General features: G+C 61.1%; 4 protein-coding genes across 7 annotated transcripts in view; 2 read left to right on the top strand and 2 right to left on the bottom strand.

Moving 5' to 3' along the window:
- The window catches only part of FKBP8 (FKBP prolyl isomerase 8), a 281,109-nt gene that overhangs the window by 221,458 nt on the left and 33,538 nt on the right, over positions 1-26,113 (top strand). The window lies entirely within an intron of this gene.
- On the bottom strand, positions 99-10,255 carry TMEM59L (transmembrane protein 59 like). 2 transcript variants are annotated; one of them, XM_049877484.1, is made up of 9 exons: positions 9,900-10,255; positions 4,760-5,005; positions 3,758-3,902; positions 3,576-3,685; positions 2,254-2,406; positions 1,581-1,683; positions 1,064-1,181; positions 836-953; positions 99-689 (listed from the first exon to the last, which is right to left on the bottom strand). In XM_049877484.1, exons 2-9 carry the CDS (start codon positions 4,919-4,921, stop codon positions 561-563), a joined length of 1,038 nt encoding a protein of 345 aa, XP_049733441.1. In that variant the 5' UTR covers positions 4,922-5,005; positions 9,900-10,255; the 3' UTR covers positions 99-560. The 2 variants fall into 2 exon arrangements, with proteins under 2 accessions (XP_049733441.1, XP_049733442.1); XM_049877485.1 differs by having other exon boundaries at positions 9,941-10,255.
- On the top strand, positions 8,073-22,351 carry CRLF1 (cytokine receptor like factor 1). 2 transcript variants are annotated; one of them, XM_049877476.1, is made up of 9 exons: positions 8,073-8,458; positions 16,047-16,328; positions 16,709-16,838; positions 16,935-17,104; positions 18,086-18,243; positions 18,332-18,500; positions 20,955-21,142; positions 21,357-21,404; positions 22,024-22,350. In XM_049877476.1, exons 1-9 carry the CDS (start codon positions 8,449-8,451, stop codon positions 22,042-22,044), a joined length of 1,176 nt encoding a protein of 391 aa, XP_049733433.1. In that variant the 5' UTR covers positions 8,073-8,448; the 3' UTR covers positions 22,045-22,350. The 2 variants fall into 2 exon arrangements, with proteins under 2 accessions (XP_049733433.1, XP_049733432.1); XM_049877475.1 differs by lacking the exon at positions 8,073-8,458 and adding an exon at positions 10,944-11,055 and having other exon boundaries at positions 21,362-21,404; positions 22,024-22,351.
- REX1BD (required for excision 1-B domain containing) lies at positions 22,557-24,720 on the bottom strand. 2 transcript variants are annotated; one of them, XM_049877491.1, is made up of 5 exons: positions 24,611-24,720; positions 24,434-24,516; positions 23,923-24,127; positions 23,285-23,364; positions 22,557-22,767 (listed from the first exon to the last, which is right to left on the bottom strand). In XM_049877491.1, the coding sequence occupies exons 1-5, from the start codon at positions 24,677-24,679 to the stop codon at positions 22,695-22,697; spliced, it is 510 nt and encodes a 169-aa protein (XP_049733448.1). In that variant the 5' UTR covers positions 24,680-24,720; the 3' UTR covers positions 22,557-22,694. The 2 variants fall into 2 exon arrangements, with proteins under 2 accessions (XP_049733448.1, XP_049733449.1); XM_049877492.1 differs by having other exon boundaries at positions 23,923-24,103.

Genomic DNA, 26,113 nt, shown 5'->3' with positions numbered 1-26,113 from the left:
GGGCAGGGGCGATGGCCATGTTTTGACCACTCCCCTAAGGGCAGCCAGACTGACAGACAGAAGTAGGCTCATTTCCAGACAGCATTTATATACACTGTTTATTCCTCCCCTAATCCCATGCAGCAGCCCCAGCCGCCCCCTCTGATGTGGGCTGGGGTCCTAAGAGGCCAGGCAGGAAAACAGGAGGAAGCCCCCAGCTGGAGGCAACTTCCTGAAGCCTCAGCCCCCCTGAGAGGGGAGAGAGAAGGAAGGAGAAGGTGACACAGGACTGGGTTCAAATACTCAGGGGATAGAAGACGAAAAGTAGCAGGGGGGAGGAGGGCAAAGGGAGGGCATGAGGAGCCAAGGTTGAATCCTGCTCCTCAAACCGGGGGTGTCCCATCCCTCAGGGCCTGGAGGGAAAGGCAGGACTGGGAGAGAAGGATTTGGGGTGGAAGAGACCAAGGAGGGCCCCACCTCCTACCTCGGATTCTGGTTCCAAACAAGCCTTGCCCAAGGAGCCCCCCGCCCCGATCCTACCCCAGGGAGCCCCTACGGTCAGCCAGTCTCAGGGACAGGGCCTAAAGCTGGGTGAGATCCAGCTTCAGCTGGTAGGGTGGAGGGCTGTCCTCCCAAGGTTGTGATGGGGGCGGGTACAGGGGCCAGTCTGACTCCACCATGAAACCCTTGTGCTGCTCCAGGGTCAGGGGCTGCAGAGAGGGTAGGAAGGGAGGGCCTGCTGAGACCCCCTGCCCTGTCCAGGCTCCTTCCCACCCCTGACCTCATGTCACTCCCCGGTCAGCCCCACCCTCCGCAAGGCTCCACCCATACCCTCCCTCTATGCCGGCGGGCCCACCTGAAACTTGAGGTGCTGGCCAGGCGCGGTGACCAGGGTAGAGCAGCTCAACCACAGCATCACCAGCACAGAGAGGAAAAGGCAGCAGGCCAGAATCCATCGAGGCAGCCCCGAACGCCTGCTCCGCCCAGCAGGCACACTCAGTGGCCTGGTTGGGGGTTGGGGAGAGCCCCCTCCCCTCTAGTCCCAGCACCAGCCCCAGCCTCTCCCCAGGGTCCTGCCACCCACCGGGACATGCAGCTGAGGAAGTCATTGTCCTGGAGCTCTTCAGTCTCCACCTTGGCCTTGCTGCTGGTCTTAACTCGAATCTTGGTTTTCCTCACCTTGTCCAAGGGGCCCACAGGGTCTGAGGGACAGCAACAACTGCTCAGCAGCTTTCAGGCCTTCCCCAAGAGGGTTCCCCAGCCATGCAGAGGAGAAAGGAGGCCAGGACTAGGGGAATGGGGCATGGGGTCCTGGGAATGGAGGTCAGAATCATGGAAGGTGGGCTATGGGACGTTGGGGGATGGACTATGTAACTGGGGGAAATGGACCAGGAACCCTGGGAGGAGGGCTGTGTGACCCCAGGAGTTGAGATATGAACTGTGAAACCCTGGGAGATGAACCACAAAACTCTGTGAGGTAGATCATGTAACCCCAGGAGCTGAGAGATGGAGACCCCCAATCCTAACATGTCTGTTTTGCCAGGAGGGCTCATGGGGCAGTGCGACCCCATGGGAGAAACCCTGGTGAGGCCAGAGCTTACCCACATGCACCTCCAGGGCCTCAGGGTGGGATCCTCGCCAGGTCACCTCCACTCGCTGCAAATGCAACCCCTCGGGCCCGGGACTCTCCACCACAGGCTGCGTCTAGGCCAGGGACAAGAGAGCAGGAGGCTCATGAGAAGCGCACCACCTTGACCCTGGCAGGCACCTCTGTGAGCCCCATGGGGGCCAGAAGTTCCCATACTAGCTGGCACCTAGCCCTGTTGGGGTTATAGAGGACACAGAGCTGTGCTGTGATGTTGGGGGATGTTTTTTCCCTGCTAGTGTAGGCACCTTAGTTTTCTTTGACCTCATCCTCCAGCTCCAGAAATAGCCAAGCCAACAGCACTTTAGGAATGGGCTGAGAGGGGGCCACAAAACCCGCCAGCGCCAATCAGAATAAACCCAGCCTAGATGGCAACCCCAGAGGGTTGTCATCTGGAGCCTTGGGCATCCAACCTACTCTCAGGAGGGGAGTGCCTGCTTGGGAATGATCACTACCACAAGGGAAAGTAGGGCCTAGGGGAGGAGTGGACCCTGAGTTCCTGGATCCAGCTGTGCCTGAAGGTAGCCACCCATAGACTTTGCATTCCTTGAGCCAAGAGCCAATGCATTGCCCCTTCTTATCTGGACCAGCCACCCACTGCTCTGGGGTGCCCCCTCCAGACCCCTCACCTGGAACACCACCACCTTCCCGTTGTCCGTCTGCAGGTAGTATGTCCATGTGGAGGACACAAAGCCCTGGGCTGAGTTGACAAAATCATTGCAGAGGGTGGAGAACAGCTCCAAGAGTGAGAGGGCTCCACTTGGAGTTTCCAGGACCTTTCTCTGGGGACGGGGACGCCCAAAGCATAGAAATGTCACCAAGGTAGGACATTAATCAATCATCAGGGGAACGGGAAAAAGGGGAACTGGATAAATTCATGGTAATTGGGCTTGGCTAAGTGATTTGGGGCAACAGAGCATCAAATAATGAACACAGACTTTGGCCCAGCATTTGGCTTGCTGTTTGTCCTTGAAGAAGTGGATTGCCCTCCCTGAGCCCTAAAATGGGGATGATTCCCTCCCTTCATGGGGCCACTATGAGATTGTAACTAGGTGATGTTTGCCAAGAGTCTGGCACAGCACAAGTGCCTAATCCGTAGTATTAAGTTATTAAACTTTCACAGCCATCATCACTCTTATTTCTACCATGTCTAGGGGGAGCTCATAATGGGAAGGGGAGACAGTGACTGAGCTTTTCTGAACAGAGAAACAGCCTAGAGGCAATGGAGAACACCGGTGGGTAGTCCCAGCTCCAGAGATCTTTGCCTGGGCTGAATGACTTTCTGAGCCTCAGTTTGTTCATCTGTAAAACAAGGATGCTGTCCCTGGATGCATTCTAGACTCCCACATAGATGACAACAGGCGAGCAATTATTGTTTCTCCCTGGGGGTAAAGGAGGGTTACTTGGGAAGCTGCTCCTACTGGTACTTCAGTAGTCCCAGTTCCTAGCCCCCCAGATGACAATGGCCACCAGTCATTAGGAAGTCACATGGAGTCAGTATGACAACACAAGGAACATGGTTAGCCCAGCACCCGATACACAGCAGGTGCTCAATAAAATGAGCTCTGGCGGTGCTGAAGATAAGAAACCAAGGGTTGGGTGCAAGCCCAGCATCCCTGGGCTCAGGTCCTGCCTCTGCACAGCCCCCACCTCGGGACCCCAGGCAGCTGCTTCCTGGGCACTAGACAGGGTGGAAGTAACCCTAGCACCTTTGGTGACTCAAGGAATTTGGGACAGGCTCCGCTCAGGACTTGATAAGCCATTTACTTCTGGCAGGGTGGCAGGAGGGGTGGTGGCAGGGACTCTTCTCCTGTCACAGAGATGACACTTGAGGCTTCAGAGGTGGCACCACTCAACAGGGGTCACCCAGCAGGCTGGGAGACTCTGGACAAATGGAGAGTGGGGCAGAAGAGGGGCTGGGGCACAGGGGTGAGTAAATGTGGGCGCCCACCTTCTGCTGCAGCTCTGATTCGGGGTCCAGCTCCAGCTCCAGGGTCTGGCTCCAGCACCCCTCGCTGCAGGCCTGCTGCTCTGGTTCCTTCACATAAGCCTCCACACAGGCTGCAGGCAGGAGGGGCGGTTGGGGCAGCCGAGGCCCCCCCAGGTCCCCCCCCCAACCTGGCCAGCCCTCACCTGCTTCACACTCGGCCTGGGTGGCGTTAGGCTTGGAGCTCCGGGCCACAAAGCGGCAGATAGAAAAGAGGCGGCAGCCCCGCTCGCAGGCGCTGACCAGGACTGCTCTGTCATAGGGCGACTCAGAGGGGCCAGGGGGCCCCGCCTAGGGAGGGACATAGGGCTCGGGCCAGGAGGAGGGGCGGATTATGAGGAGGAGGGGTGGTGAAGCACTAGGGGGGAGGAGGGAGAGGGAGGAGGTTCCCCACCCCCCGAAAATCTGGGATGAGCTTGAGGGAGGTGGAAGGATATGAGCGCCGGCGGGAGGTGAGGGGCGTTGAGAATGGGGCTAGACAATGGCTGACTTGGGATTTGGGGGATTGAGGAAAATGGGCCCACAAAGGTCCGTGGAAGAGGGGGATTGAGAGGGATTCTGGGGGTGCTCAGTGGAGGCAGTCTCGTCACCTTTTGGACCTGGGTAATTTGGGATCCAACAGCAAGAGGGGTGAGGGTATAAATGGGGGCTAGTAGCGGGGGGAGACACAAGAGGGAAGTGAATGCAGCTGGGGCTGAGGAAGAGGAGAGAGGTGGCGGTGAGCCGCCCCGAGGATCCTTGCGCAGCAGAGCTCGGCTGGGCAGCGGGGAGGTGACATCCGGGGAGGTGGCAGCGGGATCCTCAGTCTCCACTTCACCCCCTTTGTCATGGGGGCCCTTATCCATTGGAGGTACCCCACCCATCTCTGGCCCTTCCCTCATCGGAGGGACGCCTCGACCCCTGCGCTTGCCCCCATCTGAGGGACTCCCATCCCTGACACCCTCATAGGAGGGGCCCCCATCTCCGCCCCTGCCCCATCGGAGGGACCCCCATCCCCAAGCCTCGACCCCATCGGAGGTACCCCGGATCCCCGCACTCTCCCCTATCGGAGGATTCCATCCCTGACCCCTTCCTCGCCGGAGAGATCCCTGTCCTATACCCCACCTCGGAAGGACCCGGTCCCTGGGCCCGCGCCGCATGCGCTTCACCTGCGAGGGCCGCGGGCCGGGGTCGCGGTCGCGGCACCGCAGCTGGCAGCTCTGAGTGTCCCCGAGCTGAGGGGCAAAGGGGTCGTGGGCGGGCGGCGCGGGGGCGGTGGGCGGCAGCAGCAGTAGCAGCGGCAGCAGCGGCAGCAGCACGGCGGTCGCCATGGCTGCGGGCGCGGGGTCCGGGGCTTGGCGCCGAGGATGCGGCAGCAGCGGGGACCGAGCGCTTACGTCACCGAGCGAGGCAGCCTGGGAAGGGGGGGTGGGGGATGCAGAGAACCGGCGAGGAAGGGAGCTGCGACACCCGCGGGGTGCTGGCTGGCGGAGCTCTTGAATCTCGATCACCGCCAGGTGGAACTGGATCACGCCGCCCCCCCCGCCCCCGTTTGTCCTATCTGGGCCCGGGAAGTCCCACGACACCCCTTGCTACCCACAGAGGCGTAAAGAAAGCAAATGGGATGATGGGGTGGTGGTGGCCTCACTGATCAGAAGGGGTCAGAGGGCCAAGAGGATAGGACGTTTGAGCGGACAGTGAAGGGAAAAGCATCCAGGTAGAGGGAATAGAGTATGCAAAGTCTCTGAACCAGAAAAGAGCTTGTCAGAGGAAGAGAAGGGACTGGATCCAGTTAGAGATGGGAGGAGGAGGGAGGCAGGGGCAGCAGAGTGGGGCCAGGGGTTGCCTCGGGAAGGTCCGCGGCATCTTCTCATGGACACTCAGCTCAGAGAGGTGACAAAGTGTGCACAGCCCCCCTCCACCAGGAAGCCCTCCAAGCCCCTCTGAGGGTGTCTGTCGCGGCTCATTGGGGGGGATATCCCCCAGCACAGGGAAGGGCACAGTGGTGTGCACAGGGGTGAGGGTGGCTGCTAAATATTCTAACTCTGAGAAAGCTTGGGACGAACAGGGACACTTCTGGCTTCCAGAATTGTCACACCCCACGGTGACTGCCTGCAGCCCCATATGCCAAAACCTGGGTTATGCAGGTGGCCCCCGCTTCATCTCTGTCAGGCACAAGAATGCGGACGCCTGTCTAAAGCCGGGTCCTCTGCAAAGAGCCTCCCCCCCCCCCCCCGCCGCCAGGCGCGTCACCTATCCCTGACGCGCCTGGCAGGTGCCTGCGGAGGCTGTGCAGTGCAATGCTGCAGCCAGTGCGACCGGGAGTACGCGCCGCCCCCGCAGACGCGGCAGCAGCCACGAGGGGTCGGCGGGTCAGAGGGCGCCTCAGGTTCCGGCCGGGGAGGAGGGGACCCGGGGGGCTGGCGCGCCCCTCTCCGGGTCTGCCGCCGTGCTTTCATCTCCGCGGCCTGGGCAGGCCCCCACTTGGCTTAATCAGGCGCGGCTGTTCCTGATGGACCCCGAACATCTGGATACCGGCGCAGCCCCTCCTCCGCCCCGCCCCTCCCGGGCGGAGGCCGCCGCGACCCCGCAGCCAGGGCTTCCTGGCCACGGTTTGCGGGAGAACTGGGAAACCTCGTGTCCAGCGTACCACGCGCCAGGCCCGCGCCTTTGGAACCGGTCCTGTGTATTATAACCGATATTGTCCCCGATTTCACAGGTGGAAAACTGAGGCCCCCGTACCCCTCGCAGAGCCAAGATTTGAGCCCACACACGTATGTCCGTTCCAGAGCCCGTACGCTTGAGCCCTCCTTGATCATGACCGTCATTCATTCACTTCAAACAAAGCATTTTCCAGCTTTTTTTTTTTTCTTTTTAAAAACAACACCTCTATAAGGTAGCTACTGGGAACGTTGCACAGTTTACAGATGAGGAAACTGAGGTTCAGAAAGGCGAAGAGGGGCCAGCCCAGGTGCCAAGAAAGCGAGAGAAGCAAAGAGGCCAGCAGAGCCCCGCCAAGGAGCGTCGAACGTAAGAAGCGTCGTAGAAAGCTCAGCAGCAGAAAGGGACACCCACGTCCTTTTGCAGATGGGGAAACTGAGGTTGGAGGGGTTGGGCTGCTGGCCCAGGCCGTCCAGAGGAGGAAGAAGAGGGTTTGATTGCCGCCCCCACCCTTTTCCGCTCCACGAGTCCGCTGGGGGGGGGAGCGGAAGGAGGACTTGACCCCGGTCCCCCAGGTGAGCCCCCGAGCCCCTCCTGCTGCTCCCGGGGGACCGGGTCCAGGTGAGGGGCGGGCGGGCCGCCGGGCGGCTGGGGTCGGGTTTCAGGAAATCCGCCGACATTCCTTCGGGGCTTAAGAGGGAAAGTTGACTCGGCACCGCCCCTCTCCCCCCCACTTCCTACCCCCCGGGGCGGCCCGGCCGGGGGCAGCGGGCGGGGGGCGCTGCGGCCGCTGGGCGTGAATCAGCCGCCGCCCGGGCGTCCGGGAAGGGGCGGCCGAGGTCAAGGAGGGCTGCGGACAAGCGCCCTTTGTCCCTTGCCGCCCTCACCACGACCCCACTGACCCCCACCCCCAAGCCGGGTGCAGGCCGGGGGAAGAGGCCCGGCATCGCGGCGCCCGTTTCTCAGCCGGGTGTGTATGGAGGGAGCGGAAGGGGCAGCAGCAACTGCCCCCGCCCCCCCCCCCCCCCCCCCCGTCAACGTAGCTGACCCCTCCTAAGACCCAGACTCCGGGGTTCTCCTGGGTGCAGAGGGGCCAGGAACACAGGCCTCCAGCTCTCCATCATCCAATCCCCGCCTCCCCCCCCCCCCCATCTAAGATGCTTCAGCTTCCCAAGCACTGCCTCCTGTGGTAGGGGGTCTGAATTTTTGAAGCTCAGGGCACTTAATGCCTGGCACCCAGTCTTCTGGGCTTCCAGGTTCAGCCTCCAGGATGTGGAAGCATCACATTTAGGACACCCACTGGCCCTTCTTTCCCTGGGCACACCTCCACGCCCAGGGGTCTGCCGCCCTACCCTCATTTCTAGGGTGCCCACAGGACCCAGGCATCCAGAACCTCACATGACCCCTTGCTGGAAGTGTGGGCCTGGAACTCAAGATAGCTAATCTCAAACTAGGGTTCCAGGTTCAGGTTCAGGTTCAGGATTCCGTCATGGAAGAGGCAGCTCACTCCCTTTGGCTCTGAGTCCCGTGGCCCCTGGAGGTCCTGATACCACTGCCCCCTCCCGGGCCTAAAACCCCTCTTCAGTGCTCTGAAAGCAGCCAGGGAGCTGGGGCTGAAGGACCCCGCCCCAAATCCTGAACCCTCACACAGAGATAGCCTCTGAGTGAAGGAGGCAAGACTAAGGGGGAGCCTTCCCCTTAGCCCATGAGGGCCCCCTGGAGAGAACAGGGCCCTCAGGGCCCTCCCTCCGTCCATCTGCCCCTCAGAACATTCCGAGCCACCCTCAAGGACTTGGGTCAATATTTGCCAGAAGTTTCTTGGTGCTGGTAGAGGCAGTGGGACTGGGGAGAAAGGCTGAGGCCACTGGGGGCGCCTAGGTCAGGAAAGAGTGCAACTGGGAGTCAAATCCCTTTCCCCGAAGTCAAAGATAGAGGGCAAGGGGCACCCAGAGGGCAGAGGACAGAGGGCAGGGCTGAGCAGCATCTAGAACTCCAAATCCCTTCTTCTGTGGCTAATGATCAGAGTGCTGCCTGCAGGCCTGGGCCACTCAGCCCACCTGGTGCTGGGCCTGCTGAGCTTTTTGCTACCTGGAAGAACTGAAAATGCCTCTTCTGTCTTTTAAATTTGCAAATGTTGACTAAACTCCGGCGTCTCCCAGGCTAAAGGAAAAAATCGCAAGAGGAGGAAAAAAGGACAATGAAACAAGGTGAAGGGGATGGAGGTGGCTGGGAAGGTGACCTTTGAACTATGACTTTATGAAGGAGCTAACTGGAGAAAGATTTGGGGAATGACATCCCTGACAGGAAACAGCCAATGTGCTCCATAGCAGTAACAAGCTGGGTGAATTTGGGGGACTAGGAGGGCCCAGAGTGGCAGAAGCAGAGCAAGCCAGAGGAGGGGACAGCGGAGGGAGGGGAGGGAGAGGGTGGCCAGGCAGAGGTGCCCTGGTTTACTTCTTGATAAGCTCTCTTGGAGGGTTGCGAAGAAGCTGGGAAGCCAGGAGGAGGCTGGGGCAGCATCAGGAGAGAGACAGTGGGGCCTGCACGCAGCCGGGTGGGGAGAAGGGATCAGAAGCTCCAAATCAGGGAATCGGGATGTATTATGGAATCAGAGCCAGCAGGATCTGCTGATGGATTGGACATAGGGGATGAGAGAAGGGGACAGGGGTCACGGTCGCCTCCGGGTCTCCGCTTGGAGCACCCGGGTGGATGGGAGCCCTTGCAGGGACAGGCATTACTGGGGGAGGGGCAGAGTTGTTGGGAGGAGATAGATCCAGATTTTGAACTCCTCCAAGCAGGGGTGAGCCTTCACTCCCCTCACCAGAGCTTGGGAAAGGTAGAGGTGGGGGAGGAGGAGCAGCACATGCCAGAAACACAATTCCAGCCAATGAGCTGCCACCTCCATTAGCCCTACCAGCCACCTGGCAGGTTGGCCGATGGTCCCATTTTCCAGAGGGGACAAACTGAGGCCCAGGGGTCACCTCACAGCAGGAGAATGTCCAGCAGGCGGTGCTAGGCTCCTGGTGCATTGCATTCTCCCACTGAAACTTACCAGGCTGTCTGGGAGCTGCCCAAGGTGCATACAGGGAAACGGAAGCAGGAAAGACCTGGCTTGCCCCAATAAGCAGCAGTGCACCTTCCCCAACTTGACTCCCCCACACCCCTATACAGAGTCCACATGGGGTAGTACCCTGAACCCCCAATCCCCAGCTTCCTGTTCTGAGTCTGGGGTCTGAGATGGGGTCCCAACTAGAAGGGGACTTCTGACCTCCCTATCCCCCCAGATGCTTTGACCCCCGCCTTGGCAGGATAGGGGCGTGGGGAGGGGGTCTCAGCCTCTAAGGGAACCCCGGGAACGAGGGGAATCACGGCTCAACCCCTCCCGGGCTGGGGGGCCGGTTGCGACCCAAACCCGTGACTGAGGCGCCCAGGAAGTCTCATCCCAGGCGCCCTCTCGGTCCTCCAGGCTCCAAGCCCCGGAACCCTTTATTCATGGGCGTCCTGATCAGGTGGGGGCAAGGAGGAGGGGGATGAGCTGCCCAGGCCAGGAGAGGTCCCAAATCCGAACGGTGGCCAAAAATAATAGCGGGAGAAGTATCCCTGCGCGAAAGCAGGCAAACTATGTGTCGCTCCCGGCAGCCGCGTTACCTGGAGTCGGGCGGGCGGTGGCCGCCCCAGCGATTACTCACCGCGTGGCGCACCCCACCCGCGGGCCTCTGAGCGGATTTTTCCGTGGAGGGGGGTCAGTGAGTCCGGGGGTGCCTTTTCTCCCAGGAACCCCTCCTACTGCGCGCGCGGGATGCAGTCCCTCCCGCAGGCCCTGGTCCTGCTCCCACAGAGGCACTCGCGGGAGCTCCCTCCTTTGGGTTCCCAGCCTGGTCCCATGCGAGGGGATAGCCGAGCCCGGGAGCCGGCCGGGACTCGGTGCCTTCCTGCTCTCTCCCGGTCTTTCCTCCAGCAGAGCCCTGGCCGACGCTGCGCGCCGAGGAGCGCGGGAGGCAGGATGAGTGGGGAGGGCGGGGGCGCTGGGCCCAGGCCGGTGGGACCCGTGCGCAGGGCGCGGGCGGAGGGCGCCTTCCAAGCCCCCGGGGAGGAAGGGGGGCTGGAGACAGGGGAGGTGGGGCTCAAGGACCACTCAGCAGGGGGCGGGGCCAGGGCTGGGTTGGGGGCTGAGAGGAGGCTAGGGCCGGGAGGGGGGAAGAGGAGCCGGCCGCGATGGGAGGCCGCAGGGACACTGAGGGGCACCCGGCCTAGCGCAGGGTGCGGGGAGGTGGATGGCGCATGGAGCTGGGGTTGGGGCGCCGGGTCCTGGACTGGGGGTGGCAAGCCTGGAGCTGGAGGGGTGGCGAGGGAGGTCCCGGGACGGTAGGGGTGATGTAGGGGTCTTTGGGCCGCTGGCCGGGGCGCGCGCGGGGCGCGGCGGGGCGGCGGTGGCGGGCGGGGCGCGCGGTGCCCGCGGGCGGGCGGGCAGAGGTGGGGAGGCCGGTGCGGGGCCGCCGCCCCCCCCCGGGGGCCGGGCGGGCCGGGGGCGGGGCCGGGCGGGGCCAGAGGCGCATTAGCGCCTTGTCAATTCGACTGCTCAGACTTGCTTCGGCCTCCGCGCCCGCGCCCAGCGACGTGCGGGCGGCCCGGTCCGCGCCCTCCTGCGCCCCGCGCCGCTGCAGCCCACCGCAGCTCGGCAGCGCCGGCCCCATGCCCGCCGGCCGCCCGGGCCCCGCCGCCCAATCCGCGCGGCGGCCGCCGCCGTTGCTGCCGCTGCTGCTGCTCTGCGTCCTCGGGGCGCCACGAGCCGGAGCGAGAGCCCGTGAGTACCCGGCGCCCCTCTCCGCCCTCCCGCCGGCCCGGGAGCGGGCGCCTCGGGGGCAGTCGGAGGGGGAGGGGGTGCGGGCGCCACCTAGACGGCCGGGAACAAAGGAAGGCGCCCCCAGCGAGGCCCTCGGGGCGCCCTCACCTGCGAGGCGCACCGCTCCGCAGGCCCCCGGCCCGAGGGTCTGGCTTTCGCGCCCGAGGCCTCCTTACCTGGCGAGGGCGCCCCGCCAGGCCCCGGGGGTCTGGGGAACGCAGCCTGAGACCCTATGCACACCAGGATACGGCGGGTGCAAGCGTCTGCAGACCCGAAGCCGCGGGGAACCCGGGCGCGGCTCCCAGGCGGGGGCGCACGCGGTTGGCGCGCTGGGTGCGGGCCCCAAGCGGCCCCCCCGGCGGAGGGATGAGCCCCGCGGGGAGGGCGGGGCGGGAGGGGGCCGCTCTGGCCTCCTGGCGCGCGGCCCGGGGTCCCCGGGGACGCGCCTCTCCGCGGGCCGGCGCCGTCGCCCTCCCCGTGCAGGACCCCGCGCGCGGGAGTTCGCGGACTCCCAGCCACCGGCGGCTCTCAGAACCGTTCCCGGTCAGGCACCGCCAGACTGGGATCCTCCAGTGGGAGAAATCTTTGTGAGTGAGTGGGAGCCAGCGAGTCTAGGCACCGCGGGCCCACCCTGGGGGAGGGTGGTGCTCCACTGGGTACCCATAGCTCCGCAGCTCTAGGCCTCCGCCCTGCCCTGCTGGGGCTCGGGGCTCCGGCCTCCTGCACTGAGGCTGCCCACCCGACGCGCGCACACATACTCCCGCCGGGACCGCGTCTCCACATGCAGACCCTCTCCCGGACACACCCAGAGTCACACAAAGACTCAAAAGGGCTTGTGGCCCGTCACCCTCGGCCTCCGAGGCGTGCACACTGCCTCCCAGATGCACATTCGCACACCATCGCCGGCGCAGACATTCCATCCCTGGCACACACACATTCGTGGTCACACCAGCTCATTACTCAGGGAGGCAAGGAAGGGCACAACGCAGGCACAGCCAGCCACGACCTTCCCAATCCCTCCTGTGCACCAATCCAGGCGCAAAGGCCATCCTGGGCAGAGCTGAGCTGTTGGAAAGCTCCCTTCTGCTCCTCCAGAAAGGGCCAGGTGGGCACCCCCTGGGGTCACTTGCAGGAAGAGGGGCTTGCCCAGTCACCTGGGCAAGTGAAGGGCTGGCCTGGGCCAGGCCCTTTACTGGGCAGCAGACAGCGCCTGTGGGTGCCACCAGAACACCAGGTTTTGTTCCCAGCCAGCCAGGCAGCAGGCTAAGTTGGGGGTGGTTGTTGTGCCCGTGTTTTTTTCCTTTAAAGGGGAAGAAATTAAATAAAAGATCCTCACACCTCAGCAATATGTTTCTACTTACGGTGTGTCTTAGCACCTGATCAGCAGGCGGGCGGGTTGTAAAGTTTGTGCAGGTACTGGTGGGAGGGAGATGGGGATCCCTGTGAGGACCCCAGGATGGAGGCCGCCAGCCCCACAGCCCTCCCCGCTCCCTCACAGGGAATCTCACACTTTTCCCTTTTAAAACACATGGTGTTCCTTTTTAATAATGGTGGTGGCTCCAGATTGGGAAAGGGGGAAGAAAAAAACTTTTAAAGGCCCCAGCTCTGCAGGAAAGGCGGGGAGGCAGGGAGTGAAGGGGAGGAGAGCCATCTGAAAGCCTGGCCCTGGGATCTGCCTTGGGGAGCCCTCTAGGAGGCCCCCCAAACCTGGCCAGGGGCCCCCAGCCTCAGTGGGCTTTTCCCAGCTCCTCCGCCAGGCCTGGAATGTTGTGCGTTCCAGTCCTGAGCACCAGCCCATTGTTTGGGGAGGCCTGGAGGCAGTTGAGGCAGCCCCTGGCCCTCTGCTACAGGACCCCAGCACTGGGAGGGGCTGTAATCCCAACAGTTCCTGGGCGCCACCGTGTGCCTGGCCCCCTTTAATGTCCAGGACCTCAGCTAACTCATCTCCCCTCTAGGTACAGTGGATTCCTCCTCCCTGTTTTGTGGAGGAGAAACCAGAACAGAGACGGGCTGTCGCGTGCCCAGGTGGTCCAGCCAGTTGGCATCCATGGCCCTGAAGCAGAGGCCTCAATCTGACCTCTCCTGCTGGGCTGGGGGGAGCAGTGGCCTGCTCAGGCTCGCCTAGCCTTGCCCTCTTGCCCCGGCCCCCACCCAGCCCCCCAAGGGCAGCTGCAGCTGCTGGCAGGAGGGCCTGGGCAGCCCAGGCCAGGCGGGCATGGTGTGGAGGGACAGAGCCCCCAGCCAGGACCCCCCAAAGAGCCCCTTCCCCGCTAGGCTGTGGCAGTGGGCAGGAGGGGGGGCAGGAGGGCGTGACCTGACACTGAGGGCTGAGAGGGGGCCTGGGGTCCGGGCAGGCCTGGCCTTGATCCCACCCTACTGGGGGGGCCCAGGCAGGAAGCGGTGGGTGGGCCGGGGCAGAGTCGCTGGCACGCCCGAGTTCATGCCAAAGGAATTCCGAATTAGCGGGCGGCTGGCTGCCTGGGACCTCCGGGGCGGCCCCCTGGCCCCCCGCCCCCAGCCGCCCCCGCCTCCCTGGCGCTGGCCAGCTCTGCCGGCTCCTTCGCACGGACGCCGAGACCTCCGGCGAGCCCTGGGCCAAGCCCCAAACGCAACTTCGATCCCAGGCTCCAGCGAGATGTGGCCCGCGAGCCAAGTTTGCCCCGGAAAATCGTCAGGGCCCAGCCTGGGAAGCATGTCCACCCTACCTCGCCCTTTTGGGGCCAGCACAGGGTGGCCACAGGCATTCCAGGGGCTTCCCAAGGGCCAGGTTTGTTGGCCTGGGCTGCCATCTGCAGCCCCTGCCCCTTGTAGACCCTTCACAGAGGCTGGCTGCCTGGAGGTCCTTTTAAAATGTAAATCCAGCCTCATTCCTCCCCTGCTCAGACCCCTCCAATAACTCTCCCGTGCCCTCAGAATAAAACCTACAGCCTTGATGGGGCCCTCAGCTGGCTGACCTTCCTGTCATCACTTCCTAGCATGCCTGCCCCAGGCCCTTTGCACTTGCTCTTACTCTCTCCCAATTTTTTCATGACTTCTCTTTCTTTATTCAGGCCTCCCTCCTCCTAGCTTTGCTTCTCCCTAGCACTTAATCTACGAGAGTCATTTGTTCTTTTTTCCTGCTCCTTTTTCTGAATTCAAGCCCCCTACAGCGGCAGGATTTTGTGTGTCTTGGTCACCACTATGCCTCAGCTCCTGGGACACTGTAGATCTCCAAGAATGAATGAATGCGTCCTCACAACTACTCTGCGTGGAGGGAGGGACCCCTTTCCAGAGGCTCTGAGAAGTGAAGCCATTTGGCCAAGCTTCCATAACAAGCAGGGTCATTTGAGCCCAGGTCAACCCAGCTCAAAGGTTCCACGCACTGTCCTTGGACAGTATTTTCACTCCCCTCAAACAACCCCTTGTGGTTGATACCATGATACCCACTTCCCAGACAAACTGAGGCTCAGAGAGATACGAAGGGTGTTGGCAGAGGTGGTAGGTGCCTGGCCCCCCAGTACCCCCAATGGGATGCCCAGGAAACAGGAGAGGTAGTATTATGGTCTAGGGAACCCCACCCTCTTCTCTGGGCCTCAGTTTTCCCACGGGTAAAATGGCTTCCTCTTAGGTTCCCGCTGGAGAAAAAGGAAGTCCTGGGCTGCCCTGATGGCAAGTAAGAGCAGAGACACCAATCATGGGTGTCCCCTGTGAGCCTCACAGCCTGCACCCAACCCTTGCACAACCCAGTTCCAGAAGCTCCCTTCCATCTGACCTTCCCAACGGCCTTGGGGACCGAGTGTTCTCGTTCCCACTCTGCAGATGAGGAAAACCGAGCTTGGGGAAAAATGATGTGAAGCCCCTTCAGGTGGGAGCTGGGGGTGAAGAGCTTGAGGAAACCCCCAGCCACACTCAGTCCTGGCAGCAGTGCAGGGCAGAACTTTGGAGCAAGATAAATCTGGGTTTACATCACGTGCTCTCCCTTCATTCTGGGACCCTGGGACAGTGACATGATCTCTCTGGGCCTCAGTTTTGTCATCCATAAAATGGGCAGGATTCGATGTGAAGACGTAGGTCTAGTCTTAGCACAACACCGGGAACACAGCAAGTGCTCAATAAACAGTGTCCTTGATGATTCATCTGGACTCCCTGAGAGGCAAAAACTATAAATGTGCTTGGCTGCTAACCAAAAGGTTGGTGATTTGACTCCATCCAGAGGCACCTCGGAAGAAAGTCCTGGCAATCTACTTCTGAAAAATCAGCCACTGAAAACACTGTGGAGCACAGTTCTATTTTGATACACATGAGGTTGCCTTGAATCAGAGTTGGCACTACAGCAAATGGTTAATGCTTGTTGTGTTCAGGATGCTCATTTTTCAAAGTTCCTTCCCCTCAGAGAATAGTCCCTGGGGGGTGTGAATGGCTAAGCGCTTGGCTACTGAATGAAAGCTCGGCAGTTCAAACCTACCCAGTCGCACCACAAAGACAGGCCTGGCAAGCTGCTTTAGAAAAGTCACGACCTTGAAAACCCTATGGAGCAGTTCTACTCTGTACACATGGGGCCACCATGAGTTGGAATCTGCTCGAGGGCAAATACGTTCCTCTGATAGAAGCACCTGCTATGTGTGAGCCTCCAGGGTTATCACAAAGCGAACTCCCAAACTTTTGTTTCTAATTGCCAAAATAAGAAAGAAAAGAAAGGGGGAAAAGGCAGAGTGCTACGTTTGTCAGAACAATGTGCAAACCAAGAGTCACTTGGATCCAAGTGGCCACTTAGAAACTCAGTGATGAACTCAGGAAGGACCTGAGTTCCTAAGTCAGACACACCTGGGCTTGAATTGCAGTCTTATCACCAACCTTGGGCTGCTCACTTGACTGAACTGAGCCTCAGTTTTTCCATCTGTAAGAGAAGGGCCCCTGGAGACCCAACATGGTGGGGGTCCCCAGGCCTGACTTCCACTCCTCTCTGACCTCAGACACAGCCGTGATCAACCCCCAGGATCCCACGCTCCTCATCGGCTCCTCCCTGCAGGCCACCTGCTCGGTGCTTGGGGACCCACCAGGGGCCACTGCCGACAGCCTCTACTGGACCCTCAACGGGCGCCGCCTGCCTGCTGAGCTCTCCCGTGTACTCAATGCCTCCACCTTGGCCCTCGCCCTGGCCAACCTCAACGGGTCCAGACAGCAGTCAGGGGACAACCTGGTGTGCCATGCCCGCGATGGCAGCATCCTGGCTGGCTCCTGCCTCTATGTTGGCCGTAAGTGGGCTCTGCACATCCTGGGGGAACTCTTGGAATGGTAGCTACCTCTGGAGAGGGGAGTGACTTAGGGCTCCTCTGGCCTGGGGTCGAATGGTGAGTGTGCTGCCAGAGGCTGAACTGAAATGGTGGGCATTCTGGCCTGGGGTCGAATGGTAGATGAATTGGCAGAGGTTGGGCTGAATGGTGGGCATATTGGCAGATGCTGGACTTTACAGTGGGGTGTTCTGGCCCAGGTGGAGAGTTGGGGTCCTCTGGGATGGGAATGAGAGCAGGTGGCCATACCAACACGTGCTGGCACCTTTGAGGATGGGGCTAAGATTGCCCTGCCCCACCTCCCACTCCCAGCTGCGGCCCCCCTCAGCCCTGCCCTCCCCCAGTGCCCCCAGAGAAGCCCTTCAACATCAGCTGTTGGTCCAAGAACATGAAGGACCTGACATGCCGCTGGACACCTGGGGCACCCGGGGAGACCTTCCTGCACACCAACTACTCTCTCAAGTACAAGCTGAGGTTTGTGGGGCCGTCAGGGAGTATGTGTCCCCATCTGGCTGAATGCCCTTGGCCTCCGCAGGAGGGACCCTCATTGCCCCACCTGCCTACCCGTAGGTGGTATGGCCAGGACAACACTTGTGAGGAGTACCACACCATGGGGCCCCACTCCTGCCACATCCCCAAGGACCTGGCCCTCTTCACGCCGTATGAGATCTGGGTGGAGGCCACCAACCGCCTGGGCTCCGCACGCTCTGACGTGCTCACCCTGGACATCCTGGATGTGGGTGAGGCCCCGGTGCCACCTGGCCCCCCACGGGGGGCTGCATCTAGGGCGGGTCCCAGCTAGTGTGGGGGTGATGCTGGGTGTCCCTCATTCATCTGCAGCACCCCCTACAGCAGCCAGGATCCTGACCCTGTAGAGAACACCTGGCCAGGCCACCTCCCCCTTAGTGGCCCAGGTGTGTGCGAGAGGGGCCCCGGGGAGCAGGGAGGGGGCGCCCAGGTCGGGAGGCGCCCCAGGAAGCTGCCGCCCAGAGCTGGGGGGTGAGGGCGGGAGGCAGGAAATGGCTGATCTGCGAGCAGAATTGGGCCTAATCTAATTAGGATGTTTCTCAGCCCCAAGCAGGCCTGCGCCTTAACCCTTTCGGCCCCTCGCAGAGGCCTCAGGGGGAGAGGGTGGTGTGCCCTGCTGCCCACAGGATTCCCAGGAGGATCGATCCCCGGAGCCCCTCAGGGCTTACAGGGCACCCCAGCCTACCTTATACTAACTCCTGAATCTGCAGTAGGAGAACCCTAAGACTCTTTTGTCCCTCTGCACCCTACTGCCACATGGGGGACCTTAGCTGTCTCCTCTATAAAAATGGGAAAGGGCTGGGGGGGTGGGGGGGAGGGAGGGGGCTCCCTGCAGGGCTGGAGGCCTGACTTGGCCTCAGGGGCATTATTGTAACAACATCTTCCAGGGGCCTTCTCTGCCTTGTCATAGTCTCCAGGAGCTGGGATCATGTTTCCCCTTTCACAGATAATAACGCTGATAATAGCGAACATTAATTGAAGGCTTCTGGGTGGTGAGTGGTTTCCGAGCTTGACTCGTGGAATCCACACCTCAGTCCCCAGGGTGGGTGGAAACGGAGGCAGGTCACATGAAGCCACCTGCCCTGGGCCACGTGGTTCTGGGGCAGGAACCCAGACAGTCCCAGGCTGCCAGTCAGGGGGCCAGCGAGGAGAGGCCAGGCCAGGCTGGTGACCAGGCCCACCCCGTCCTGCAGTGACCACAGACCCCCCTCCCGATGTGCATGTGAGCCGTGTAGGGGGCCTGGAGGACCAGCTCAGTGTTCGCTGGGTCTCACCACCCGCCCTCAAGGACTTCCTGTTCCAAGCCAAGTACCAGATCCGTTACCGTGTGGAGGACAGTGTAGACTGGAAGGTGCTTGTTCACCCGCTCGCCCACCCACCTGCTTGCCAGCCCATCCTGGCCCCCAGTCTCGGGCTCTGACCCTGCCCTACTGACCCAGGTGGTGGACGATGTCAGCAACCAAACCTCGTGCCGCCTGGCGGGCCTGAAGCCAGGCACTGTGTACTTCGTGCAAGTCCGCTGCAATCCCTTTGGCATCTACGGCTCCAAGAAGGCTGGGATCTGGAGCGAATGGAGCCACCCCACAGCCGCATCCACCCCCCGCAGTGGTGAGCACCCCCCAACAGGCCTGGGTGGTCTGGGGACCAGTCTGAAATCAGAACGGCCCTCATTCTAGTTTCTCTAACGAGAGCAGGTGGTCACAAACTGGTGGCCCCAGGCTCGAATGAAGGTGGCTGTTCCTCAGCCTATTTTCTTTGGCCTGTCATTAATTTTTTTTTTTCTACCTACTCCCAGACCTTTAAAAACAAGACCTTTTTACACGAATATCCTGGATCCTCTAGAAAAATTCACTGTCTAGAAAATTTAACAAGACAGGGCCAGTGTTGCCATGAAGCTGCCCCTTCAGGCAGGACCCTCACTCTCCAGCTGTCCCATCCCCACCTGGCCCATTTAACCACTTGCACCCCCTCCCCTAGGTCCCTGGGTGGCACAAACGGTTTGCACACAACTATGAATCTAAAGGTTGGCAGTTTGAATCCACCCAGTGGTGCTGTGGAAGAAAGGCCTGGCAATCTGCTTTCATATAGATCACAGCCACAAACACCCTATGGAGCAGTTCTACTGTGTAACACATGGTGTCACCATGAGTCAGAACTGACTTGACAGCAACAGGGGACCCCCCTCCTCAACTCCTGAGGCAAGCAGGTTTGAGACCTCTGCCTCTGAGGTCTGAGTGTCAACTCTCCCTCTGATGGGCCTCGATTTCCCCTTCGGATTAAGAAGAGGTTCAGAATGACCAGGGGCCTGGGTCCAGCTCCCCTTGCTGCCCTAAGCCTGTGGGCGCTGTGTTCTCCTCTGGAATAGGGCAGTCGTGAGCAATGGGATGAAATTTATTACTGGGGATCTCTGGCCTCAGGTTCCTCACCTGGAAAATGGGGCCCATAATTGCACCAGCATCAGCACAGGAAAGCACTTTAAAGAGTGGTGGGCCAGGGGCAGGGGTGGGGGTGGCGGTGAGCCTGGGTCCCCTCCTCCCCATTTCACCCTGGAAAGGCCCTTTTCTCAGAGGAGGACACAAGGTCCAGGAAGTTCAGCTGCCTCCCCAGGTCACACTGGGATCTGAGCTCAGTTCCTTGGGAGTCCAGGCCCACCCTCATGGGCTGATGGGGAAACAGAGGCCCAGAGAGGCTCCCAGAGCCAGGGAGGGCGGTGCAGGCTCCAACAGGCTCCCAGCCCCAGCCCGGGCCCCTCCAGGTTGGGGTGGGCGGAGCAGCGCCGGGAGGGGCCTGAGCCTTGGCCCTGCTCGTGCCCAGCACCTGCGATTCTTGCACGGGAGCCAGCAGGCGCTGCGTCCGCAGGGAGGCCGGGGAGGCCGGTGGGGGCGGTGGGGGCCGGGGCCGTGCCAGGGCCTGTCAGCGGGTCCCCCGCGTTATTTATGACGTGAGGCCGATGTCCTTATCCGCTGGCCTGCTCGGGGCTGCCTGAGGCCGGCTGCTGAACCGAACCACCGGCCTCCCACCTGGCCCTTTTGCCTGCTCCTGGGGTCCTCCACCGAGTACCAGCAGCTCGTGCTCCCGGCCCACCTAGGGACCAGACCACAGGTCTCCTTCTCTGTGCCTCCTCTTTCTCTCTTTTTGTGTCTCTGTATTTCTGCTTTTCTTGGTCTGTCTCCATCTCCCTCTTTCTGCCTTTCTCACTCTCTCTGTTACTCCCCATCTCCCTCTTTCTGTTTCTCTCTCTCTTTCTTTCTCTCTCCATCTCCCTGTCTGTCTCCCTCTTTCTCTACTTGTCTCCCTCCATCTTTGTCTCTGTCTCTTTCTCTGTGTCTCTGTGTTTCTCTCTGCCCCCTCCATCTCTGTCTCTCTCTGTCCTGTCATCTCTTGTCTTTCTCCCCATTTCCATCTGTCTCTCTGTTTTTGTCTCCCTGTCTCTCCCTCTGTCTCTGACTCTCTCTGCCTCCCTCCATCTCTTTGTCTCGCTCTCTCTTACCCTGTTCTCCTTCTCTCTCTGTCTCTTCTCCCGTGTCTGTCTTTCTACTATCATGGTCTGGGTTTCACCCTGCACAGCCCTGTCCCTCTCTTGACACTCTATGTCCCCCCCACCTCCTTGGCTGCCCACCCTTACTCCCCAGCTCTCTCTCCTCACCATCTTTTTCTCTCCTTTTTACTCTTTTCCTCTCTTCCAGCCTGGTCTCCTCAGGGCCCTCATCTAGGTCCCCTCCTCTGCCCCCTGCCCTGTCAGTCTATCCTCTCCTCCCCTGCCCCGACCCTCCCTCTTCTCTCTCCCTGCCCTTCTACACACACCTGGCTCAGGCCTCAGGAATCCTGTTCCTGGACACGTGGAGGAGGAGCCCCTTCCTCCCCTGCCCCCACCTCCCCAGGGGCGGGCGGGCCGGGGCGCAGCTGGGCCGCGGTGCAGGGCTGCGGGGAGGGCCGGGTCCCGGAGACACGCGGAGGGAGGTGGCCGAGGGGAGCGCGGGCCGCTGCGCCGGCCCCCTCCTGCCCTGCGCGCGCGCGCCCTCTGCCGGCCGCGCCCCGACGTGCCACTGCGCCTTCCTTTAGAGCGGCCAGGCCCCGGCGGCGGGGCGTGCGAGCCGCGAGGCGGCGAGCCGAGCTCGGGCCCCGTGCGGCGCGAGCTCAAGCAGTTCCTGGGCTGGCTCAAGAAGCACGCGTACTGCTCGAACCTCAGCTTCCGCCTCTACGACCAGTGGCGCGCCTGGATGCAGAAGTCGCACAAGACACGCAATCAGGTAGGGAGCGGGGCCCCAACCAGGTGGGAGAAGGGACCGCAACTAGGTAGGGAAAAGGGGCCGCCACCAAGTAGGGAGGAGGGACCCGCAACCGAGTAGGGAGACGGGATCCGCCACCAGGTAAGGAGGGGAAACTGTGGGCGGGGGCGGGGCAGGAGGCGGGATGGGGGAGGTTGGCCCGCAGCCCCCACGACTCCGCCGCCTTCCTTCCAAGCACAGGACGAGGGGATCCTGCCCTCGGGCAGACGGGGCTCGGCGAGAGGTAAGGGGGCCCGGCGGGCTAGCGGGAGCGAGTGCCTCATCAGCTTTAGAGTCGCTGAGATGGAACCCCTCCTTCCTTAGTGTTTTATTCATCAGCATTTGTTTAGCGCCCTGTTTGCCCAGGCCTGTTGCCTTTAGCCTAGAAACAGCATTCAAAAACCCGAGGGGGAATCTTATCCCCTTACCCCAAGTCCCAGGAATGAATGAGTAATAACCATACTCCTGGTAGTTAGCATGTATGAGCACCTACTGCATGCCTGCCCTGTGCCAAGTGCTTTACCCCCAGGACACCAGGTGAGATGGTAAAAACAAACAAATGAATTGCCATCAAGTCGATTCCATAGGACAGAGTAGAACTGTCCCAAAGGGTTTCCAAGGAGCAGCTGGTGGATTTGAACTGCCCACATTTTGGTTAGCAGCCGAGATCTTAACCACTGTGCCACCAGGGTTCCCAGTGATGTGGGTAGAGTCCGATTTATCAGATGGGGAAACCAAGGCCCAGAGAGGAGCAGCACCCTGTCCGAGGTCACACAGCTAAGTGTGGGGCCAAGACCTGAACTGGGGCCTCTGTACCTACTTAGTGGTGCTCTGTCCCTCCCTGCCTTCCCCTCTGCCCACAGGTCCTGCCAGATAAACTCTAGGGCCCTGGGCTGCCATCCCACTCAAGATCCTGGTGGTCCAGGAACACCCATTTCAAGAGCTCCGACAGCCACAACAGCTTGGGCCCTCTGGAGGCCACCCTGGGGGGGTGCCCCAGTATGGGAGATGCAGGCTGTGTTGAGTTGCCTGAACCTGCCAGGCTAGGGTGAGGTGGGGTCATGACACCTCCCCACCCAGGACCCCACCAAAGAGTCTTTCTAAATAAATGAGTTATTTAGGTGCTGATTGTGTAGGGGGGCTTTGAGTCCAGGTCGGGGCCACAGGGCTTGGGAAAGGAGAGAGGTGTCCTCATGACCCTTTGGGGATGGAACCTCTCCCCCCAGAACTTCAGAGAGGCACTCTCCAGGATATAAATTCTGAAAACACTAGCAGTAGATTTTGGGGAGTCTGGGAGGGGTGGGCGGCTTCCAGAAGCCATTCCTGGTCCTATGGGGCTCCCTCCCCAACACGCTTACTTCAGCACCCCCAGGATACAGACAGGAGCAGCTGCAGACAGAGAAGTCTTTATTTGGGGGGGGGGGGGAGGGTCAGCAGCCTAGTGGGCACGACCCTGGCCAGCTGGCAGTCAGGACAGGCTGGGCGCCATCCACCGAGTTTCCCATCTCTCTTGGTATATCCCTGGGGAGTGCGATCACTCCACAGACTCTGCATCAAACCTGAGGTCCTGGAGAACCTTGCTGATTGCCTCCATGGTTTTAATTACCCTACAAGAGCGGATGGGAACTATAAATAAAACCCAGATGGGGTGAATTAGCCGATGCTGTGCAGCCAAGGGGGATGCAGTGAGCCCGGGGCCCTCCTACCCGCCGCCCAGCTCCAGGCAGCACCAGCGCCCTCCAGGCGGGTGGGACCGATGTGCACATGCATGTGCTTGGGAGGCTGTATGCAGGGTGAGCATGGTATGTAGCATATGTACATGCGTGTGCTCGGGAGGCTCAGCGTACAGAAGGATGTGCATGGTGGTGTGGAGCTTGGGCAACTGTGTCCAGCCCTGTGTGTAGGACCTGGGGGCGCCAGGGTGTAGCTGGTGTGAATCTGCAGTGTGTGCGCTTGTGGAAGTGTGTGAGCAGTGGCCACCAGGTGAATTCTTGGTATGCACAGCCTAAGGGCCGTGTGCAGCCCGAAGGTCCGGCAGGGCAAGCTCTGGGGACCGGTGGCTGGGGTGGGAGCTGGAGGGTACCCTGCAAATGTAGCAAAGGCCCCGCTGGGGGAGAGGCTCACTTCATTTTCAGCTGGTGCGTCTGGGAGGCGTCCTCCTGCCCCCTCAGCTCCGGTGCCCCCATCAGTTGTAGCAGGGCCACCTAGGGGGAGGGGTAGCGGGAGTGAGTCGCCATTGGCAGAGGCTGCATTGCCCCCCCGCCACCCCGCCAGATACTGCCGCTCAGACAGGCAGGGCGGGTGGGGCTACGGGTGGGCGTTGAGAGAGGAGGAGCTGTGTGTTGGAGGCGTATCCTTGGGAGGGACCTGGGAATCCCAGTGCAAAGTCTTGGGGGAGGGACTGCATGTGGGCGGGGCACAAAAAGCCAGTCTCGGCCAGATATTGGCGGTAGAGGTAGAGTAGGTGGGGCCTGGGGCCATCAGGGGCCGAGTTTTGTAATCCTAGGGGCGGGGTAAGGCCCAGAACCTATGCTGGGATTGGGGTTGCTCGGGAGAGGTGTGGCCAAGGACCTGTGGGCGGGGTCTGAGCATAGTGGAAGAGCGCTGAGGCTGGGGATTGGGGCCTGGAATACGGTGGGCGTGCCCTGGGACTTCGACGAAACCAGCACTGAAATCAGGGTCAGTTTTTTTAAGGAGGGAGCATGCGGGAGAACCGTGGAGGAAAGTGCGGCTAGGCAAGGGTCGGGTCGGCCGGAGCTCACCGTGGCCAGGCGAGTCTGCTCCAGCTGCTGCAGGGCGCGTACATGGCCAGCGAGCAGCGGCTGTGCTCGGGGCCCGGCCAACTCGGCCTCTAGGGCCAGTACCTCCCGCGAAGCGGCTGCGAAGGCCTGGGTCACCTTGTGCACCGAGCCCCGGTAGCGCGGGAAGTCGTAATGCGGGCCGCTGCGTACGTACTGGCGGTGAGCTCTGCGGCAGGTGGGGGTCCTGAGGCCGCGCCCCCAGGTCCTGAGCCCGCGTGACCACCTCCGGGCCCTCCACGGAAAGTCCCAGGACCCTTGAGACCCTGACTTCCCCAGGGGGACCCAAGACAGGCCCACCGATCCTTGTGGGTAATGGGAAAGCCGCGCTGAAGGGCGTCCAGGAGTGGGGGCGCGCCCTGCGTCTCCGCTAGTGGACGCGAGGATCTGGCCCACAGCAGACCCCGCCCCACCTTGGCCGCGAAGCGCACGGGGACCCAGGGCACCTGCACCCCACCCACCCGGCTGCACTCACTCCTCCAGCCGGCGGAAGGCCTGCGCACGCTCAGCTTGGAGCTGATGAATCCGCTGTACTAGCGCGTGGACTGGGGCACCTTTCTGAGGGGGAGGGACACGGCCCGGAAGTGAGGCTGGCGCCCTTGGCCCGGACCGCCCGCGCGCCCCGCGTCCCCCGGCCTGTGCCCGTGCTCACCCAGGGCCACACCGGCTCCGTGCGCCCCGGGAGTCCCGGGGCTGACGCGGCCTCCTCGGCTGTGATCATGACTGCGAGGCCCGGGTCCACCTTGGACTGGGCCGCTTCGCCACGCGCGGCGCCCCCTGCAGGTGCGGAGGACTCAGGCCCGGGAAGAAGCGGGAGCCGGACCCGCCGGCTCCATCGCCCGCGCCACACGTCTCTGCCTGTTGTCCTGGCTTGTTGTCGTTGAAAGCACAGCTCTTGTAAAGAAGGGCTATTAGCCCTCTGCTCGTTTCTTTTCTTCTTCTTCTTCGTTTTATAAGCACATATCGGAACACCCACTGGGCGCTGCCATGGTTTCATTTCATTCTCACAATGCTCTGTCTCAAAGACAAGAAGAGGAGCCCTAGGTAAAGCTCCTCACCCTAAGGCCACATGGCTGTGACATTAATGGGACTGGCACGCAGCTTCTGGCGCTGGAGAGCATCAAGTCACTGGAACCTGCAGGCTGCTTGGGTAGTGTGTGCCAGACCAGGAGAGAGCCGAGCAGAGAAGCCACTCTACAGGTTGGAGAACAGCCTGTGCCAAAGCCCTTAGACAGGAGTCTGGGACTGGGCAGGGCCTGCAGGGACTCATTCATCTTCAGTGCTGAGCTTATGGAGGTTCATGACCCAAAGAGCTTCCTCCTGCAGGGACTTAGGGGTGGTGGAGGGCATGGAGGAGTGGGGAGCCAACAGTGGACATGGAGCCTAAGTTGAGGTGGGGGTGACTGGGACACCAGCCTTCAGCAGGGACTCTGGGAAGTCTCAGGCACCTGCCCTCAAGAGGCTGGGGGTGGCGTATTCACAAGACAATGGCCAGTCTAGGTAATGTCCCTCACCTGACATCACTTCAAGCTGATACTTGGCCCTCTGAGATAATGTCATTGATCTCAAGTGGGTCCCAGGTGACCGTATGTGCACCCCAGTAAGGGGGGCAATCCTGATTTTCCACTCACCCACCCACCTATACATAGACATCACCTCCCAGGAATAGGTATGATGGGATACCTGGTGGTGGCTGATGTATTGTGAGGTGCCATCAAGTTAGCTCCAACTCATGGTGACCTTACGTACAACAGGTCAAAACGCCTGGTCTTGTGCCTTATGTTTGAGCCCGTTGAGCTACTGTGTCAATCTATATCAATGGTCTCCCTGTTCTTCGTTGATCCTCTACCAAGCATGATGTCCTTCTCCAGGTATTGGTCCCTCCTGATGTGTCCAAAGTAAGCAAGACGAAGTCTCACCATACACACTTGTAAAATGCATTCTGGCTGCACTTCCTCCAGGACAGATTTGTTCGTTCTGGCAACCCATGGTATATACCACAGCATACCATGGTGCCTGACTACGCCTACCATTTCCGAGCCAATCCTGGGGCGGGGGTCTTTATTCTCATGCTCCACATGACTCAGGTTCAGGGAGTAACTAGGCTTGTAAGCGCGAGGGAGCCCATGTGGCTTGGCCTGTGGTTAGACAATCC

This window comes from Elephas maximus, chromosome 3 (genome assembly GCF_024166365.1).
Source record: "Elephas maximus indicus isolate mEleMax1 chromosome 3, mEleMax1 primary haplotype, whole genome shotgun sequence".
NCBI classification, from domain to species: Eukaryota; Metazoa; Chordata; class Mammalia; order Proboscidea; family Elephantidae; genus Elephas; species Elephas maximus.
The sequence above is the reverse complement of the archived record's forward strand: the minus strand, read 5'-3'. Positions and strand labels throughout refer to the sequence as shown.

Coding starts and splice junctions, on each gene's coding strand:
- TMEM59L (XM_049877484.1), bottom strand. CDS start 4,921: ATGGCGACCGCCGTGCTGCTGCCGCTGCTGCCGCTGCTACTGCTGCTG. Junction 1,684..2,253: donor GGAAGGTGGTGGTGTTCCAG/GTGAGGGGTCTG, acceptor TCCCTGGCCTAG/ACGCAGCCTGTGGTGGAGAG. Junction 954..1,063: donor TTCCTCAGCTGCATGTCCCG/GTGGGTGGCAGG, acceptor TGGGCGGAGCAG/GCGTTCGGGGCTGCCTCGAT.
- CRLF1 (XM_049877475.1), top strand. CDS start 10,944: ATGCCCGCCGGCCGCCCGGGCCCCGCCGCCCAATCCGCGCGGCGGCCG. Junction 11,056..16,046: donor ACGAGCCGGAGCGAGAGCCC/GTGAGTACCCGG, acceptor CTCTGACCTCAG/ACACAGCCGTGATCAACCCC. Junction 17,105..18,085: donor CCTGGACATCCTGGATGTGG/GTGAGGCCCCGG, acceptor CCCGTCCTGCAG/TGACCACAGACCCCCCTCCC.
- REX1BD (XM_049877491.1), bottom strand. CDS start 24,679: ATGATCACAGCCGAGGAGGCCGCGTCAGCCCCGGGACTCCCGGGGCGC. Junction 24,128..24,433: donor GCCTTCCGCCGGCTGGAGGA/GTGAGTGCAGCC, acceptor CACCTGCCGCAG/AGCTCACCGCCAGTACGTAC. Junction 22,768..23,284: donor ACGCACCAGCTGAAAATGAA/GTGAGCCTCTCC, acceptor CCGCTCTTGTAG/GGTAATTAAAACCATGGAGG.